Below are 19,554 nucleotides of genomic sequence, written 5' to 3' on the forward strand. Positions count from 1 at the left end.
CATCGGGGTGACAACACATGCTGCGGGGTTCCCTCAGCAATATAAGCCAAATCAGGCAACCATGAGGGGGATGGAATACAGCGAATGAACACCCAAGTTCATTAACACCTACAGGTTATGAGCCTGCTAGCGTTCCACTGGACTGTCTAGAAAAGTCCGTGGTCGTCATCTAAATTCCGCTAGATGACTAGATCAAAACAACAACGAGGCCTCTCATCTGTTTATTACACACCGACTATCTACCCATGTTCTACCCAACATATTAGTAGATAAAAACATACATTTTTATACATATTTTCAAAACCTGTATAGCATGCTTGATCAATACATTTTCCATATAACAAATGAGGCACACACACATAACACGTATTTCATATAGAAATAATCAGATCTGTAAGATAGAAGAAAGTGAATATACATTCACACACATAACAACAAAATATACACATAACACGTATCTCGTATAAAATACTTCATAATTATACGTTAGGAGAAAGTAACAACGCACTCACACGTATAAACAACAATATACTTAATACACTCAAACCATACTTGTATTATTATTACATTTATGAAAGGTAGTATACACTCACTTGATCAGAAGATGATCAGACAGCACTACGGCTTGCAAAAGTAGTAATCCGCAGCAGATCTAGAAGATCTCTACAAAAATCGAACTTCTCGCGGGCAGAGCTTCGGCTCGGAAACCGCACTTCTCGGGATCTTCGGGATCTCGGGACTTGCTTCGGGACTCGGGAATATTACCGGGGCTTCAGGGTACTTTTGGCACGCAAATCGAGGTAAAACGGGAGAGAGAAGAGAGAAAATAGCAACCCTAAACGGCTGGCCCTTCAAATCTATTTATAGGGCAATTTTGGCCCTTGCCACGTCGTGGCAACCTTTTTCCACGTCGTGGGATTGGTCGTCACTGCATGCGTCATCCCAAGTTGCATGTCAGGACACTTGCCACGTCGTGGCACTACTTGCGACGTCGTGGTCTCTGACAGTTTTGGGGTTTCGCGCCCCGAACTTCAGAAATTCATAACTTTCGCATACGAACTCCGTTTTCGACGTTCTTTATATCGCCGCGAAGGTGAGATCATGATCTACAACTCTCATTTAGACTCCATTGGCTAATTTTGACTTTATTTTTAATATATTATAAGTATATTACTTATATATTATTTTTAGTAGGCCGGGACAGGAAAACTCCGTTCGAAATTCATAACTCCTTCATCTGAACTCCGATTCCGTCCGTTTTTCCGTCGTTGCACTACTATCGATGAGATCGTCAATTCTCATTTAGATCACTAAGGATAGATATCTATCTACCTTAAATTCACTATTTACATCACGCTGGGTCGTGCCGATTCTGTCGCGAAACTTCGACAGGTCATAACTTCTTCGTTATAACTCGGATTTCGGCATTCTTTATATCTTCGGAAACCTTGTTTCAACTACTAAAACATTATCTAAAGATATCGAGTTTATTTTACACTTAAATTTTGACGCTTATTTTTATTTTTAGTTAATCAAACCACATAATTAAGCAATTAAGCACAAAACACATAATACTCAAATAATACACTTCTATTATTTCAAACGGGTTACAAAGGTTAACCTAGACCATTACATTGCTAAAAATGGCAAGCCCAGAAACACAGGCGTTACAACATGGGTAGGTCGGGTACCCCAGAACTGCCCGACATTATGTATGGTTGTATGGTATGTGGTATGATGGGGGAACTCAGTAAGCTTTATGCTGAGGGTTTTCAGTTTTGGTTTCAGGTACCTCTTCATCTAAGGAGAAGGAGTCGTTAGGCTAGCAGTGCATCGCACACACATGATTTTGCATTTGAGAACACTAGGATTGTTCTATGACATTATACTATTTGACATTATGGTTTTGGAAACATGTAACTAGCTATGATTTTGTGGTTTGATGTGATATCAGTAATGTTTTAATCAAACAGCTTTACAAGTATTATAATTAAAAATAAAAAATAAAAAAAAACAGTCTTGATTTTTGGGATGTTACATTAACAATGCATCAAATACAAAAGCAAAAAGACCTAGTCTTTGATAGCACTATTGGGTTATGATCAAAACATCAATCCAATGGTGCACATGCAAACCCTAAAGCTTTGGATCTAGGTTTTTCTATTTGTACATGCAATAATCATCTAAAACTCTCAAACCCTAAACTAGCATACAACAAAATCGAAATCAACATAAATAAACTAGTAAGAATGTTACATTTGATTGTTGCTTGAAGATATTGAGATTTTGAAAACCTAGCACCTCAAATGTGATGCCTCTAATGAATCACAAACACCAAATAAATTGGATGATCTTGGAGAGAGGGAAGGCTAAAATCGGCTCTTGGAATCCTTCTAGGGTTTGTGGTAGTTGAATTCTAGTGCCCACGGGTCCCTTATATAGTTGTAGAGGGTTTCAGTCAAAAACCTAATTAGGTTGCTTAGGCTCCAAGCAGCCCACAAGATCCTTCTAGAATCCCTAGTTTGGACGATTTGTATATGGTCTCCCATATAAAATCATCCATCCCTTTCTTAAGGGATCCACAACCCATATTGCAACTATCTTATAATTACAATATCAGTCCCCCAAGTTTAATTAATATTTTTGGACCATAAAATTAATTCTAAATTAATTTTTGACCAATATTAATTAAACAAATATGATTTCTCCTTTAATATATTATTCATATAATATATTAATAAACCATAATAACCTCTTTCTCCATTTTTCATCCACTCAAGTTGCTTTGGTGAAGGCAACCCAAAAGGACCATGCTACAACCGGGTCAACTATATGCCAAATATAGTTATGAGCTTAAACACCTGATCCAACATGAGGTCATGTGAACGTAGTTCGAGGCAGTATTAGCTTGAGTCACGACACTCAATGAGAAAGTGATCGTGATGTTCGACAGGAGGATTGCAAATTTTATCAAGGATGATCAACCGAGAACTTGTGTTGTCTTTTGGTTCGACTGAGTTGTATTTTCCCAGTACCATGGACTTGAAGGAGAACGTATCAGATGCTTATCAATTATTAGATTTAAGAGACGGAATATCAGATATTAGATTGTTGTGTCAATACGGTGGTCGTGGTGGAGATCAGTTCATGAGCCAATTCCTCAACCCAGTTCTGTGGAGAGTGGGTGTTCCCGATGCAGGTCGAATCTATGATTCCAGGGTCTGAAATGGAAGTCCGACAGAGGACGATGGATTTGGTGCATGGTCAGGCACTACTAGCAGCAAAGAGACTGGGGACGGTCGATATTCATCAGTAGATCAGGCAATCCATGGTTATTGCATCAGGTATGGTAGACACATACGTGGATTTGTCTTGCTTATGTCTAAAGGTGGTCTGAACGTCATTAGGAGGATACTTCAAAAAATATTGTAAGTAAAGTGAGAAGGGATAATAATTCTCTTCACAATCAACTGTTTCGGTTCAATGTTGTTTATCCCTGTGTGGATCATATGGATGGTTGGTAACCAAGCACCCATCAGGGTACGACGGTGTGTTTTATTATGTTACGATGGTCTGATGTATTTTGTGGATGTTTATGTTGGGTGGTGTAATTCGATCAATTTTAATTTTGTCATATTTTCAAGAGTGAGTGGTGTGATCAAATTTCTTATTGTTAGGCAGAAGTTTCATGATTCCTTTAGAAGCATTGAACCTTTGGAACATTCATGAGTCCTTTCCAGTTGTCCGGGGACTTTGCTGAATTGAATTACATAGGCTTAGAATTTTGGCTTAGCTCTATTGCGTGTTCTCACTTGATAGTGTCCTAGGGTGGAGCAATTTATTCAAACGACTATGTGATTATATATATATTAGGCATGGCCTTTAAACATCAAGGATTATAAGCATTGATTGGGCCGGTTCGGGGCTCCGATATTAGTGGCGGCAATTCACGATAGTTCAAAGTTCAAACACTAAGTAGGGGAGAACTAAGTATTCAGGTTAGGGATACAAATGATGGTTTGACTTTGGTTTTATCAAAGTGGTACAAAGGAGCCTATGTTTTGGGTACACAAGGTTATTAGCTCGGATGTATAGATGCAAAAAGGGAAAGAAGGATTTTATCATCGGAATGCTCGCGGCTACAAGTTTTAGAATTGTATCTCTCAAAATTTTTGATGGAATTCCATCCAAGTATCAAAAAATAATGCAAGAAACGATCATATTATTAATACAATTTGGGTAGTCAATAAGTCATTTTTTTCATAAATATAGGGGTGAGATTTACGATATAGGAGTTGTTGGTCATGGTACTTGCCTTCGCAAGTGAATCATTATGGGAGTGCCTTGTATAATAATGAGAAGTCAATTGATCCCCAAGTCATGTATTAGGATGTCAGTATTTTGGTTACCTCGTAATAAGAATCAATTATCTGTTGCCAAAGATTGGCAATTGCGGATCAGTTTTAGAAATGGGTATATATGATTTCTTCATTTCATGTTATAATATAGTATTGTCGCAAGTGTGGAAGCAAATGAGTGTATGAGGATAGTCTTCTTTTGAGTATAAGGATTAGTGGTGATGCAGTTGGAATTCGCTAGCACTCCACAAGTATGTGTGGGAATTATGTATTGAGATTGTTCAACCATGTTAGTTCAGTTAATTTAAGATGACATAGACTTTTGTATTTTAGGAATGGGATGATAAAAGTCTAGCTATCGAGAGTAGTAATTCTTCATGTGATGCGTAAGTTCATTTATGGGATAATGTTTCGGCATTGCGCATAAGAATAGTTGGTTCAACTTGGGTCGAGGAGTGTGTGGAGAGTCTCCCTGCATGTTCTTGTAAATTAAGGCTTAGGTATTTTAGATACCGTCTGAACACACCTAGTGAAGCTTATCCAAATTTCCAAGGTTTAAATTATATTATGAATAGAGTGGTCTTGTGTTAGCAAGTGTGCAGTTACAATTGATATAAGACTATAGTCAAACCACAGCAGTCTCATAAAAAAGAATGGATGTATGTTAACAGATATATGTGGGATCGCGATTAGTCCTTAGTTTTTCCCATATAGCAAGATGATATTGCTAGTTAAAAAGTGTTAGGAGGGATGATAGAAAGAACAATGTTTTTTTATGTGGTCATTCAATGCCTAGGTGGTTTCACGACGTCTCGTGAACAATTAGATATACAATTTATGTGCATTGAACCCGTCATATTTAGATCATGTGTTGCATGGATTTTATGTTCAGTTTTCCATGGGTAGGGTGGACAAGGATTAGTATGTTTGACAATCATAGACCCTTCAGGGGAAGTGGTCATTCTTTCGTTGATCATGATAGACCCTTCAGAGGGAAATGATCAATTCCCGGTATGGCATTAACCAATATAACTCTTTTCGGAAATTAGTATGCTATGTATAGTTGTTATCAGAAGTATGTGTTAGTAATGTATTTATTCGTGCATAAAAACTAGTTCTAGGATTTATGAATATATAAGGTTCATAGTTGTACCTTAGATGATCTTTTGGGAAGGACGTACGACTAATCTGGGGTAAGGGTTCAACCACAACAAGAAATTAAGCTTTTGCTTAGTTTTATGTTTAGGATCAGTGGCATTATGGTAACTTGTCAAGAGGTCAAGTGAGCATTAGGTTCCCTTATGGCCACGATTCTTATCTTTCGGGAGTTCATTGATTTGGTTAGCCAAAATGGTTTTGGTTACTTGTTTCATTTTGATGGGAGTGTTCCACGTTAAGAGCGGTTACTGGAGGTATTTTTGGAAGTTGATCATCAGTATTAGAGTATGATTATTGAAGTTTCAGACCGATATATTTCCGACTTTGTATTGATTGTCTTTTATTTGTTTTTTATGTTTCTAGTTTGAGTAGTTTGCATGGTGATCCAATGAACCATCAGTTTTTGGGAAGGTAGTTATTGTGGGTTGTGGTAGTTCGATGAATGGGTATTTTTTAGGAAGGTAGTTAAGGTGATGCATAAGGTGCCCTGTCTCCTCGTACATCTTGCGAGTGGTCTCCTCTGTTTCCTGCTCTGCTATGATTTCCCTAGTTTCAGCTGCAAGGAGTTTTTGTTTCACGGTGGCTATCTTTTCTTCTAAAGAGTATAGGTGGTCTGTATTGTTTTCCTAACCTACTTGTAGGAATGGCATCCATATGGTGTTCTTGTTCCTCGTAGATGTGTTAAACTTTGCATTGTCGTGTTCCGGGCTTGCCATTGATCCCTATTACTTTGTGATGGAGAGTCTAAACCCAAATGTCTAAGCGGGCCTCTCATGGTACAATCAGAGGTATTGCTCAATTTGTGGGAGCTAGGGTCTGGAGCATGGTGTAGTGGGTGTATGCCGAAGGTGTATTGTCGGTTGTCTTTTCCAGTCCATGCATGTAGTTGGGTCGCACATTGTGGGGGTGCATCTTGGAAAGATAGGGGTGAAAAGGTCTTATGCCTGCTCCTAGTAAGGTAAGGTTTATTAACGGTCTCACAAGCGCCCTTCTCTTCGCCTGATCCCTTCTCAGGATCCTCTTCAATAAGTCCTTCTGGTTCTTCCTCGATTCATATGTTGGCTGTTGTGGTAGGGTGGCGACATCTAGATGTGTCATTTGTGCGAGAATAAGGGTATACAAAGAATCTATGAGGTTAACAGAAGCATTTCGAATGAATTTTTTATTATGTGATCCTTATCGGGTCCTCCTATAATCACATAGTGTATACAAGTTTTATATAATCAAGATCAAATAGACCTTCGAATAAGTGGTTCCACTCTAAGCCCACAACCAAACAAGGAACATGATTTAAAGTGGAATTACATATTCTAACTTTCTAAGTCTATAGAATCTTAATCATATATAACTCATACACTAAGCAATTATAGACCTACCAGTAATGGTCTTTTAGTTTTCTCATGAATTACCTATAGTATCATAAAATACTCCTTTAGTATTTTAAACTTTATGTTTGGTTCTAAAGTTTCTTGGTATATAGAGTTGGTAAGTTTTAGGCTTGTTGCACATTACGACTATTCCCATGCACACGCTAGTCACTTCTTAGATAAATATAGTTTATCAGGATATATTCATCCCATACCTGATTACATACCCCAAGGTTTACTCGTAGTGTTCAACTTATCTTAATACTTTTGTTTTGCTCTTATTATGGCACTGTTCTAGTATGTATGTATGTATGTATGTATACTTCTATAAAATATTTTTATATTTAAAAGTATATCTCTTGGTCAGAGTGTTTTAGCCCCATTGTATTTATAGTTGTATATCTTATATGGTTTGATATACTTTGTTCACTATAAACAATGCTCTAATACCAATCTGTCAAACCCCCAAACCGGAACGGCGGAAATGTCCGAGGGTGGATGACTTCATGTACAGTATCATAAAAATTGAATAATAGTAATCAAAGCAAACATGAACATCATATTGAAAATATATAATTTACGTTGTGCTCAAATCTTTGTTTGTTTGACACCAAACCTATAGCAAAAACTAATACGTGACACCACTATGCTCCGTCTTCTCGAAACCTATGTAGGTACCTGTCTACTGGTTTCCTGAGAATACAAGTGGTTTTGAAAGAGTGTCAACATTTAAGTTGGTGAGTTCATAAGCATTTTGTATGTAAATGTATATTCTTTGTTCTTTGAAAATGCTAGTGTGTTCCTCCATAAAATCCAATATTTTCTTTGTATATGTGTTATATTCTTAGAACCTTAAGACCAAAATGTATATGTTTTCTATACTTAGAATTTGTAATACGTATTTTTATTTCTTGTAAGTGGTGTGATCCATACTGGTTCCTCCTATGATTCTGCCCTAAGCCCACAACCAAACAAGGAACAGGAGTTAAGGTGGAATCATACCTTCTAAGTCTATAGGATCTTAGTTATACAAAATCCTAACGTATACACTAAGTAATCATAGATTTAGAGATAAGGTTCCTTAAAGACTTACTAGTTTAACAAATATTGAATTGTTTAAATATATGTTTCCTGAAATGTTTGTTGTACTGTGTTAGAAAAATAGTGCGTTGTAGTTGTATTTGTATGGAACCCTTTTTAAATGTATGTTTCTAGAAATGTAACTTGTGTTGTACTAGAAAATCATGTACTGTAGTTTTATTATTAAGTAAAACTAGTCGAAGGTATGTTTGCCCCGTAAACCAAATGTACGATTTATATCCCAATAAGACTGTTTGAAAATATATATTACTTCGTAAAATGTGTCGGTGTTTTCTCCATGTGAGTTCCTATAACCATATTGTGACCCAGTCAGCCTGATACGATGTTCTTCAGATGCTGGAATGTTAACAACATTTGTCACCCCATACCTGCCGGTCCAATTGTGGCTAACAGTTAGAGTGTGGGATTGTCAGTCCCATATAGATCTATACAAAAATATTTTGCTCTCCCTACAAGAGACTCTGGTTATAAGTCAGAACTTTTGTCGGTACTTAGGTAAGTACTTGAAGATGTGTCTCAAAAATTTATTGCTTCAACGAGTTTACGAGTAATGAAATGAAAAACCCTTTTGTAAAGAAAATGTAACTTTTCCATAGAAATTTCTAAGTGTATAAATATTGTAAAAATGAACCATGAACTATACCTATTATCGTTTATAATGTATGTTCTATTGAAATGGAAAACCTTTGTAGTTTAACATCTTCACATGTAAAAGTTTATAATTTTTGCAGTAACGTTATTATACGTATTTAACATTTTCACGTAAAATGTGTATAAAATATAAGAAAACATAAGTAACGGTTTGTATTTTAGCACAAGTTTTCTTGTGTTTCACTTGTATCCCCCCCCCCCTAAAATATAGAAAAATATGTAAAAATGTAGGGGTATGAACTCACCTCGAATGCGTTCTTGGTAGGATAACGAAGTGAAGCGATGCTCTTCGAGTTATAATACGTGAATATGGCCGTATCCTAATTTGTTTTAAACACATAATATATGTGCAAGTTAGATACTAACAAATAAAGTGTTAAATAACACTAGAATATATATACATGGAATACTTACTATGATTCCTTAGGATCAAGGGAAAAGTTTTTCTCATGGGGAAATGTTTGAAGATGATTTTGGAAATGTATGAAGGTAAGGTTTTAATCTTTGAGAGAAATGTGATGAAAATGTTTAACTGGGAAGTGTTGAATGAGTCTTAAAATCGTGATTTATATAGGAAAGGAAAAGATAAGATGATGTGATGTTTACATGGGTTAGTGTAACTTATCGTCTTGAAAAGAGTATCCACCAATCAAGTGGCATAAATATCTAGCTATTTAATGAGATTTCGGCCTAACTAAGGGTGATTTCAGCCAAGGCATGGCCGAAATCACCTTGTAGTAGGTGTTTTCGGTCTTATGGTGATTCCATGTTGGGTGATTTCGGTCCTTAGCATGTGCTTTAGATTCTAGGATGAGTTTTCGGCCATAACATGACCTTAGATTCCCAAAACCGAAAACTCCAAGGTAAGGTGTAAAGTCCATGCTTAATGTCTTATTTATTTGATTTTTTGATGACTTATAACTACCATTAGTTAGCCTTGTTGACTTTGAAAGGTTTATTATGAATATGGTTTTCAAAGTATATATATTTATTTATACCAATGATGCCTTTGGGTGTAGATGATCCATTGCCACAAAGTTAAGATGTAGTTTCACCTATACATAATACACTCTTAGACTTTGTTCGATTCCAACTTTTCCAGTTGTCACAATAAATATGTATAGAGATTTAAGGTTAAACTACTGGTGGCCCTGTATGAAGATGGATAAAGCGTGGTTTGTAGAGTGGTGCTTGACGTACCAGAAATTCAAGGCGAAACATCAGAGACCCCATGGCAAAATGCAGTCGTTACCCATTCCCATGTGGAAATAGGAAGAGATTATTATGGATTTTATTATGAAGTTTCCAATGATGATGCGTGCAGTCGTTTTTATGTGGGTCATTGTTGATAGGTTGACCAAGAGTACTCATTTCATTCCTATGGCGGAGAGTATATCTACCAAGAAGTTTGTGGTTTTAGATCAAGATGTTAGTTTCACCTCTAGGTTCTAGAGGAAATTTCATGAGGAGTTGGGTACTCAACTACATTTCAGCACTGCTTACCACCCTCATAATAACAGGCAGAGTGAACAGACTATTCAAACTCTTAAGCATATGATTCGGGCATGCATGCTAGATATTGATGGGAGATGGGATACCTACCTTCCATTAGTTGAGTTATCCTACAACAACAGTTGTCATGCTAGTATCGATCGACCTCCTTTTGAGATGCTTTATGAGAGGAAGTGTCGGACCCTGGTTCATCAGAAGAGTTATGTTGACCGTAGACGATCAAACCTTGAGTTCCAGGTTAGAGGCTGTGTACATCTGAAGGTGTCACCTTGGAAATGTGTCATCTGATTTTGGAAGTGGGGCAAATTGGGTCCCCAATATATTGATCCTATCAAAATTATCTCCTGTGTGGGTAAGGTTGCATACAGTTGGGATCTATCGGATGACCTCAGCCAAAACCACAACACATTCCGCCACTCTTAGTTGCGGAAGTGTATAATGGATGATTCATCAGTGGTTCCTTTGGAAGATATCTAGGTTGATGAGCATCTGAACTACATGGAGAGACCGACTGCTATCCTTGATAGGAAGAGGAAGACCTTGCACAACAATGTGGTGGGCTTGGTTAAGGTGAAATAGCAGCACCAGAAGGGTTTAGAGTGGATGTAGGAGCCTAAGGAGGAGATGAAGGAGCATTACTCATAGTTATATGCAGCGGAAAGCTTCGAGGACGAAGACTGACTCAAGTGGGGGAGAGTTGTAACATCCATTTTCTCAGGTATGATTTATGTAGCAAATTTATGACTTTTATGCATTTTGGGTGCCCTACGTAGGGCGCTAGCCTCCTACGCGGGGCGTAGGTCAATAAGTCTGTGTGAGGGTTTCATGTCCTATGCGGGTGATGTGTATTATAAGTACTAATTTTAAAACCAACTAATCTAGACTAACCAACAAAAATAGGCAGTGTACCTAATTGATTAATAGGACAGTTCAGGTAAGTCGAGTATCAAACACGGGGAACGAAAATAACAGCTAAAAACTATCTACCAAAGTTATCTAAGTAAATTAAGCAAATAAATAGGGTTTTTCCTAGTTTTGCAAGTCTAGAAACTTAAAAGAAATTAGAAAGGAAATACTTTAGAATAAAGAAGAAACAAGAAAACAATTTTTAATTTAAGGTATTAAAGAGATTTTTGTTTAGATGCGATTCACTTTCTCCTTGATTTCGCGAAAAGTGCAATGGATTATAGTGTTATCAATTACCGATTCCTATATTCATTAGAATTATGATCAAAATACTAATCCTTTAGCTAAATCAATTCATTCATTTAGTGATCAAGTGAACAAATAAACAAGAAAACTGATATGAAGTTTGAATTATGGAGAACTTGTAATTTGATTAATATAAATGGTTTATAAACATCAATACAATATATGCTTGTTCTTCATATATTAACTTTCATATCAATTTATAAACTTTTCTATTTAACCCTACATTTTGGTCAAAATACTAGTCTTATAACCTTGTTACTCATAAAATCATAAGATTTAAGCCAACTAAGAAATATAGTTCATCAAATCTCAATTAAACTCAGTAATGAACAGAAAAGAAGGTGTCATTAACATAAAGAGTTTCTTTTAACAAGCATCCATAATAAATAAGGAATTAGCTATAATCCAAATTCGCTCAATCAACACATATTATGCAAGATTATCTATTATAAATGAAAGTTAGGGTGTTTAGCCCATAACTACTGGACACAAATAGGTAAAAACATAAACCACTTTGATAAACATGATCAAATCACAGCAATAGAGTAATTAAGAGTATTGTTGTCTTTATATCTCTTCAAAATCAAGATTTAAACAATTTTGCACTCCAAAACCTCCAAGGGATGTTTCTGGTCTCCAAAAGTCGTCAAAAATGTTTAGCATAAGTTAGGGTTGAGAGCTAAAACGATATATATATATATATATATATATATATATATATATATATATATATATATATATAGTTGTTAAAAATCACCTCCCATGTCATGGCAAAATAGGCTCCACGGCGTGGTGACTGCTTCAAACGTGTATTCACCAAGGCATCTTCAGATCATGAAAAACCAACACGCCAAGACATGGCTAGGGATCCCCACGTTGTGGCCTTTAGATTTCTTGATATATTTCGACTCCGATTGACTTGGTCTCAAATTCCTGCTTCAAGCTCTGCATTTGCTGCGTTTTCATCCCAAGCATGTCTTCGCTGCTAAAAACAGAATTTAAACAAATTAAGTAAATTTTGTCCTATAATAAGCATAAATGTAGCTAAAAGTATTATGAAAATGTAAAAAAAAAAATATATCATAAAATATGCACATATTAAAATACCTCACTCTTGACTTTTTCTTGCCCCTAAGCAAAACTGATTTTATTATTATCATACCATCACATCAAAACCCTAGCCATTAGCATTGCACAAGACAATCCATTTTGAGCTCATCCATTACATCAAGACCACAATGCATATATTTGTGTCTAATTTTCCTAAAAAAACTCCCTCAATCCTAAATACTCACAATCCTCATAAACATTTCTCAGTCAATTTGAACAACGTTTATTTTTGGCATTCTTACCTACTATACCTTTCTATTTACCCCCTTTTGTCTCAAAAGTTATTGTCAAATGTCAAGTGACTTAACAAGAATGAAAAAATACTATATAATATAATTATCCTAAAAATATAACTAAACTTTTTGTTGCAACTTTATCATTTTGTGGATCTCTTTTTCTCTTTTTTTTTCTTTTTTTTTTTATCTTTTCTCAATGATTCAACTTTCCATTATCACACATAAGCAAATAAATAACTTAAACTATATCTTAGTTGCAAATTTGCTAATACTTTAGTTTGTGACTTTCTAAAAGATTCATTGGAGTACTCGCAATCCTTAGGTCACTATTGAAACCCATAGCTTTATATGAAACCCCTTTAAATGATAAATTTCTTTCCATCGATCCCAACTTTTATAATTAGGTGGATAGATATATAAACTACCTTTGGGAGGAATACTCATCGAGTTCTAAAGGTCACAGATTGGTCTCACTCCTGAACTATTCCTTATATTTTTATATAACTAGACTCAACAATGCAGAAAAGTAAACAGATAAACTTGGTAAATTGACTCGCTTTATTTTGATAGAGAAGACCAAATAGATAAATCAGTCAGTGGTAGGTTTTTTATTAGGTATATGTTTTCCTATAGCAAAAATTATTACATCCCTCAAACTTGGCAAGGTTGTGTTTTTCTCTCATGATTTTACTAGGACAGAGAAGCCACAAATATACTAGAACATATGTTGGCTCAAATAAACATCGAATCTCGCATCAGATCATCCCATACAACATTATCAACCTAGGTGTCAACACAACAATACAACAATTTTTTTAAACTAGATTCAATTTTTAGACCATTATTTCAATTCTCTCTAAAAAAAATTTAATCCTAGTCAATTTTTATTATATTTTTTTTATTCAGATTGATTGTTATTCCTATATTCAACCCCTACCCCACACTTAATTCATGTAATGTCTTGTCCTCAATGCATGCTTAAGACAAATAAAGAACATAAAATTAAAGAGAGAAATTGGAACATCTCCCCTGTGATAGAAGTGGTGAGGTCGAAATCGAAAGTTATGTGGATGACATCTCGTGAAATAGCTAGAAAGCAAGACTTTGGACCATTGCAGGAATGATCTCGGACACGCCAAGACAACGAACATCCAATTGGTGATGAAACACCAACTCAAAAAGTTGATCTTAACATTCTCCGCGTTGTGGCTAGATAATGCCACATCGTGGGTTGCTAGTACTGGAACATCATCGTGAATTCTGCCTCCACCTCACCGTGTCATATAGTGGCCACGTCGTGGCTGTTGTATCTTTAGAAAAATATGTCTTCTGTCCAATCACGAATCTGATTAGAAAAGGTAATACCAAGGTGGTATACCCCTCTTATTAGGATGTAAACTCATGTCTTACAGTAAATATGGCTTATAAAGCACATCTTTCGCTCAAAATCTTTCTTCAAGTTGCAAATCTCACCCTGCACTTATTCTTTTAGCCACGTTCTCGGGAATTTCTAACGTATTTTATCATCAACCAAACTTCTGCACAATCTAAAGACACAAACAAAAGGGTAATAAAAAAGGAAAAACAAGTACAAAATATAAAATTACGCAAATCCTAATTACTTAAATTCTACAAATTAAACACACAAACTTAAATAGTCTTAAAACACCAACAAATAAAAACAAAAGCAAGGATAATCAATCCTCCTCGTCATCATCTCCGTCTCCAGCCTCGCTAGTGCCTGCACCTCCTATATGTTTTGTCCAACGTTCATCCCAAGTAGGAATATAAGTATAATGATTTGGCACTCCAACAGAAGGTGTAATTGCAAGATGATGCATAATCGCCTCCAAGCTATACCCCACATAATTTAGCCCCCGTCCCACATCATCATCATATCGCCTAGCCATGACATGATATGGTTCCATAAAATCTCATCAATCATGGGCTCTTCTCCCTCTACTTTTGGCCTTACATTCCAACACCCTTGTAGTGCCTCAACCGGATCATCATTGGGAATCATGTAGTTTCCACCCCCCCCCCCCCCCCTCCTTCCCCAAAATCCAAAACAATATGTGCAGTCTTGAATAATTGAGGCTGGAACGGGCAGCTATGCACTACGGTAAGAAAACTTGGCTCAGAAGCATCAAAGATTCCCTAAGACCGGGCCAACTTGGTCACCAATATCTCTCGATAAATAGGATCCCCCGACTTATTTTTCCCAGCTTTGTCTGTAAGGAAATCTACCACACGGTACGATAAGTGGCAAAAAGTATTTGGTGTGAAGATACACCATAAAAAGAATATATCAAGGATAGGAATGTGGTCTCCCTCCTTTTTCTGATTGATGGAGAATGCTATCAATCGGTGGATGAACCTGTGGATTGGTGAACGGATGCGCCCTTCTGAAGCTGAACCCGAGGTATAACTTCCATTTGCAATGGTTGTCCACCACTTGTATTCGTCAATGCCTTGAGGTAGATGTTTATGGCAATGATCAAGAAAAACCAAAAACCCTTCACTCATTACTTCAGATTGATTGTAGAAATCCAACCTTCAAGCAAGCTCCACCCAACTATATTCAAGCCTCCTCCCACCAAGACAGAGTGTGAAATTTCCCATATCCTCAACTTCCTCTCTCTTCCTTTAAAGATTATTGTCATGTCACCAACTATTACAAGAATCATGTCAAATCATCCTTTAACATGCAAAAAACTGGTTATTATTGGGCAACATTTGAAAAGTAAAAGTGTTTTTTTTACAAAGACTTTATTTAGATAATATTTTTAACCATTTTGTGCCATGTTTGAGTGCCTCTTTTCCCTTCTTATTTTTTCCAAGGTACATGTGGTTTGGTGCCAAGCTAGATGAATCGTTTACTCAACTGGTTGTTGTATTGCAATGGTGGTTTTGACAAGACGAATAGGAGAGCACGAATTTGAGGGAGAACAGCCATGTGGAATCCATCGCCATTATCATCACTTCCCCTCAAAATAGCATTCATCCTCTCTTTCTCTCTCACTGCATCTTCTTCGTCTTACTCTCCCCCAACCCCCAACCCCCGTTATCATTCCATCTCAATTCCGAAAGTCAACTCCAAGAAACCCTCAGCGACCACCGCCACCACTGGAGACATACTCGCACTCCTTGGCACACCTCAGCAGGCTGCCTCCGTCGACCCCCAAATTGCTGCTGAACTTCAATCCTGCTTCAAGTTCATCGTTCCTTTTAATCCTACTACCAACACTCCACCTGATTCCCGTTTCAATTTAATAAATCGGCTGAGTCAATCCCTAACCGAATCGGGAATTCAATTTCCGCGGCGCACGCTGAATTCTAAACCCCGTCGTGACGCTGAGGGTTATCAGAATGAGCTTATCTGGTCACCACCGGCACCTGTGTTGGAGATTGCTCGACTTGCTTTTGATTCTGGTGGCGATCCAGGTTCTATTCAAGGCACCCTTGATCCCACCATGATCTACGTGAGTTTCTGTATTCCCTTACCTTTTCTTCATCATCAATGTTCCTTATTATGATAAAATCGATACCTTTTTCCATATCCAAATTTGTTACAATCTTCCCAACTCCGGGCTATGCTTAGAACTGTGTAGAAAGTATCAACTGTTACAAATTAGCAATGTTCTGCAATCAAATAGCTTCATACTCGGACCTCAATCACTCAATGTGCTCACTCTATTTCTTTCAGAAGTACAAAAATGGAACGTAATTGAAGCTTCCTTTAACTATATCACAGGTACCTGATTGTGAAGGCTCAAATGAAAATCGATGTGAACTTACAAGATATCCTTATGGAAGGCACTTTATAAACGAGGTTTTCACTATAAGAGTTCAATTACATTAAGGCTTATTTTCATTTTTGTACTATAATCTTCTTCTTCTTCTTCAAACATGTTACAGGAATTGAATTCATACATGGAATTTTTGTTCCAACTTATTGCTTCTCGTGGTCCTAAAGTTGGGTTAAATGTATCATTAAATCGATTTGACTTCTTCCATGGTCATCTTTTCATTGCTGCAGATGGAAGAGTTGGTATTTTGTAAGTTGAAAGTTATTAAATATTTAAATATCTATTTTTGATTTTTCTTTTTATCTTGATTGACTATTAATGGGTCATATATCGAAAGGTTTCATGCTAAAGAATACCCTGCATTTGATAAGAAAGTGTTCCCATACAACATGGGTTATTGCCAAAAAGGTCATATTCTTTTCCTCTTTTGCTTTTTAAGGCTATATACAATATTAAATTTCATCATGTTAATTTATAATAATTTGGTAATATTCAGGTTCTAATGTGACATATGATGACTCGATGAATCTGAGGAACATTCTATGGCTAGCCCCTTTGCCAAGTGATTCCACCAACACTTGGTCTGCACCTGGTAATGAGGATGAGGGTATTTACGTCTTTTGTACAGATGAAACCTGTGCAAAATGACCAATTTACCCTTTGTGTCTTTGACTTTTATTATGTTATTGACAGGAGTGTTGGTGGTATTGGATGCGCATCCTGGTGGAATTATATATCGGGATATCATACCTAACTATGTAAAATATGCAAGAACAATATATGAAGGTTAAAAAGTTTTTACATAATTTGTGTTTTTTGACTTTGACTAAAAATACTAATAAGTTTATAAATTATTTAGATTTCTTGTTTTCTTTTTGGCAGATGATTTCGGTGATAATGTGGTTGATGTAAACTACCTAAATGTGGGCACTGCGAAGCCGGACTATCAACTATTCATTTGCTAATACATGAGCATTGAATCTAGGGCTATTTTCGAAAATAGAGATGAGAAGGGCATTTACGTCTTTTCCACATAGGAGAGATTGAGTTGAGAGCATGTCGATGTCCCATCTTTTGGGTGTTCATAAAAAGTTGCAAATTCTGTGTCAGACTCAGTCCAATTAATGTCAAACACAGTGCAATATCGTTTGGTTAGGGTTATCGCGTGTAGCAAGTGATTTGTTGCATTTGAGTTTCATAAAATGATAAAAGTTATGAGAATATTGAAATTGAATGTATTCTGTACCATATCCATGATTATAGAGATCATCATTAAGATAATTTGTATGTGTTTAAGTTTTTTGGAAAAAATAGAATATTTTGAGGTTTTCAAATTCATAAAATGGGATACGGATAAATCCGATCATGAATGATGAAAATTTGATAGAGAGCATCCAAGACGTAATTTGATTGGTTACAATGTATTTTATCTGTAGAAATAGTTAAAAGTTTGAATCTTATTAGGTATAATGTGATAGTTTTAAATTTTGGGTTAATCTTATAAAAGACTTTGTATTTTGTGTTTTTTTCGGATTAAATCTCAAATTTATTTTTTGCCTGAAAAAAACTTTGTATTTTTTTCATTTTTTCGGATCTAACCCTTTTAGTCATTTTTTTCCAAAAACAATTTGTAAAATGTGAGTTTTTTTAAGAAAAACTGAAAAAAGTTGAGGGTTTATTTGGATGCATTTAGAAGGTTGAAGGTTTTTTCAAAAAAAAAAAAAAAAAATACAGAGTTGTTGGCTTTTTCGAAGAAAAGATCAAGGTTTTTTTCAAGCAAAAAATTAAAATTGAAGTTTAATCCGGACAATAAACAAAATATAAGGTTTATTTTATGAGATTAACCCTTCAATTTTTCTGTTTCAAAAGGTCGGTTTTTATTTTTATTTATTTGTGTGTGTGTGAACAATATGGTTTACATTTTACATGTTGTGCATGGGGTGAGAGAGATACAACAACCCTTTTCATTTTTAAATAATTTAATTTAGTCGATTGGAGAGAGAGAGTTTTTTTTAAATATAAGAAGCTAGTATGTGTTTTTTAATCAACTTTAAAACTATAACAGCTGAATATTGTTCACAGTTTGATGTCGTATGATATAAAAAATAGTGATAATATTAAAATAGTAGCAAAAGAAAATAGGGACAATATTAGCAAGTAGCAAAAACAACCAGCAGCAAAAACATTTCCATTGCCGGGAATCGAACCCGGGTCTCCTGGGTGAAAGCCAGATATCCTAACCGCTGGACGACAATGGATTATTGATTGTACTTCTTGGAATTTGAATAAAGTCTAAAATATGGAGATAAATTCAAATTCAGTGTTACTGATAAAATATGGAAATTTAATGGAAATAGCGACCTACATACAAAATATGCATCTGTCGTACGCTTGAAATATATTCTTTATGTAGAGAATCCGGCTGTCTTTACAAAAACAAATGTTTTTATTTTAGTTATTATTTTGAGTGTTATTATATTAAATATTAGGTCATCAATAGTACTAACACCTTATTTTAAAGTATTTTATCAACTACTATCATGTATATAACTATATGGGAAAATGACTTACCAAGGTAATTAACTTTTCGGTATGTTCACATATAGGTAACTATCTTTTTTTTTTACATATTTAGGTAACAAAGTTGTTGGAAGTGTTCACATATGACCATTATGACCTGCTATAGCAGGTTAAAGCCTAGATGCGAACACTTTCAACAAGTTCGTTACCTAGATGTGTACAAAAAAATAGTTACCCAAATATGAACAAAACAAAAAGTAAAAATAAATTACACGAATGGTCCCTGTGGTTTGGGGGAATTTGTTTTTTTGTCTCTAATTTATTTTTTTAACTTGGATGGCCCATAGTGTTTATTTTTATTGCGTGTTTGGTCCCTGTTTGATCTAAAAGACTATTGTGTCCTTATTAACTTATTTTTTAATTAATTTTCTTATTTATGTATTTATTTTTTATATATTTAAAAAAATTAATAGACCTCACATATCTGTATCTCCTCACCATAAACCTGAAACCACGTTTG

At 35.6% G+C, this 19,554-nt stretch overlaps 1 protein-coding gene and 1 non-coding gene across 2 annotated transcripts; one reads left to right on the plus strand and one right to left on the minus strand.

The window, feature by feature from the left end:
* Nucleotides 1–15,525: 15,525 nt before the first annotated feature.
* On the plus strand, nucleotides 15,526–17,795 carry LOC145018278 (T-box protein). The gene is made up of 7 exons (XM_078976180.1): nucleotides 15,526–16,187; nucleotides 16,460–16,537; nucleotides 16,624–16,763; nucleotides 16,852–16,922; nucleotides 17,011–17,106; nucleotides 17,208–17,300; nucleotides 17,397–17,795. The coding sequence occupies exons 1-7, from the start codon at nucleotides 15,660–15,662 to the stop codon at nucleotides 17,477–17,479; spliced, it is 1,089 nt and encodes a 362-aa protein (XP_078832306.1). The 5' UTR covers nucleotides 15,526–15,659; the 3' UTR covers nucleotides 17,480–17,795.
* A 905-nt stretch (nucleotides 17,796–18,700) lies between these two features.
* TRNAE-UUC (transfer RNA glutamic acid (anticodon UUC)) lies at nucleotides 18,701–18,772 on the minus strand. Its single transcript has one exon. It is a non-coding gene; the product is annotated as a tRNA-Glu (tRNA).
* Nucleotides 18,773–19,554: the final 782 nt, after the last annotated feature.

The sequence above is a fragment of the Lactuca saligna genome, chromosome 9 (assembly GCF_052625555.1).
Source record: "Lactuca saligna cultivar CGN05327 chromosome 9, ASM5262555v1, whole genome shotgun sequence".
NCBI classification, from domain to species: Eukaryota; Viridiplantae; Streptophyta; class Magnoliopsida; order Asterales; family Asteraceae; genus Lactuca; species Lactuca saligna.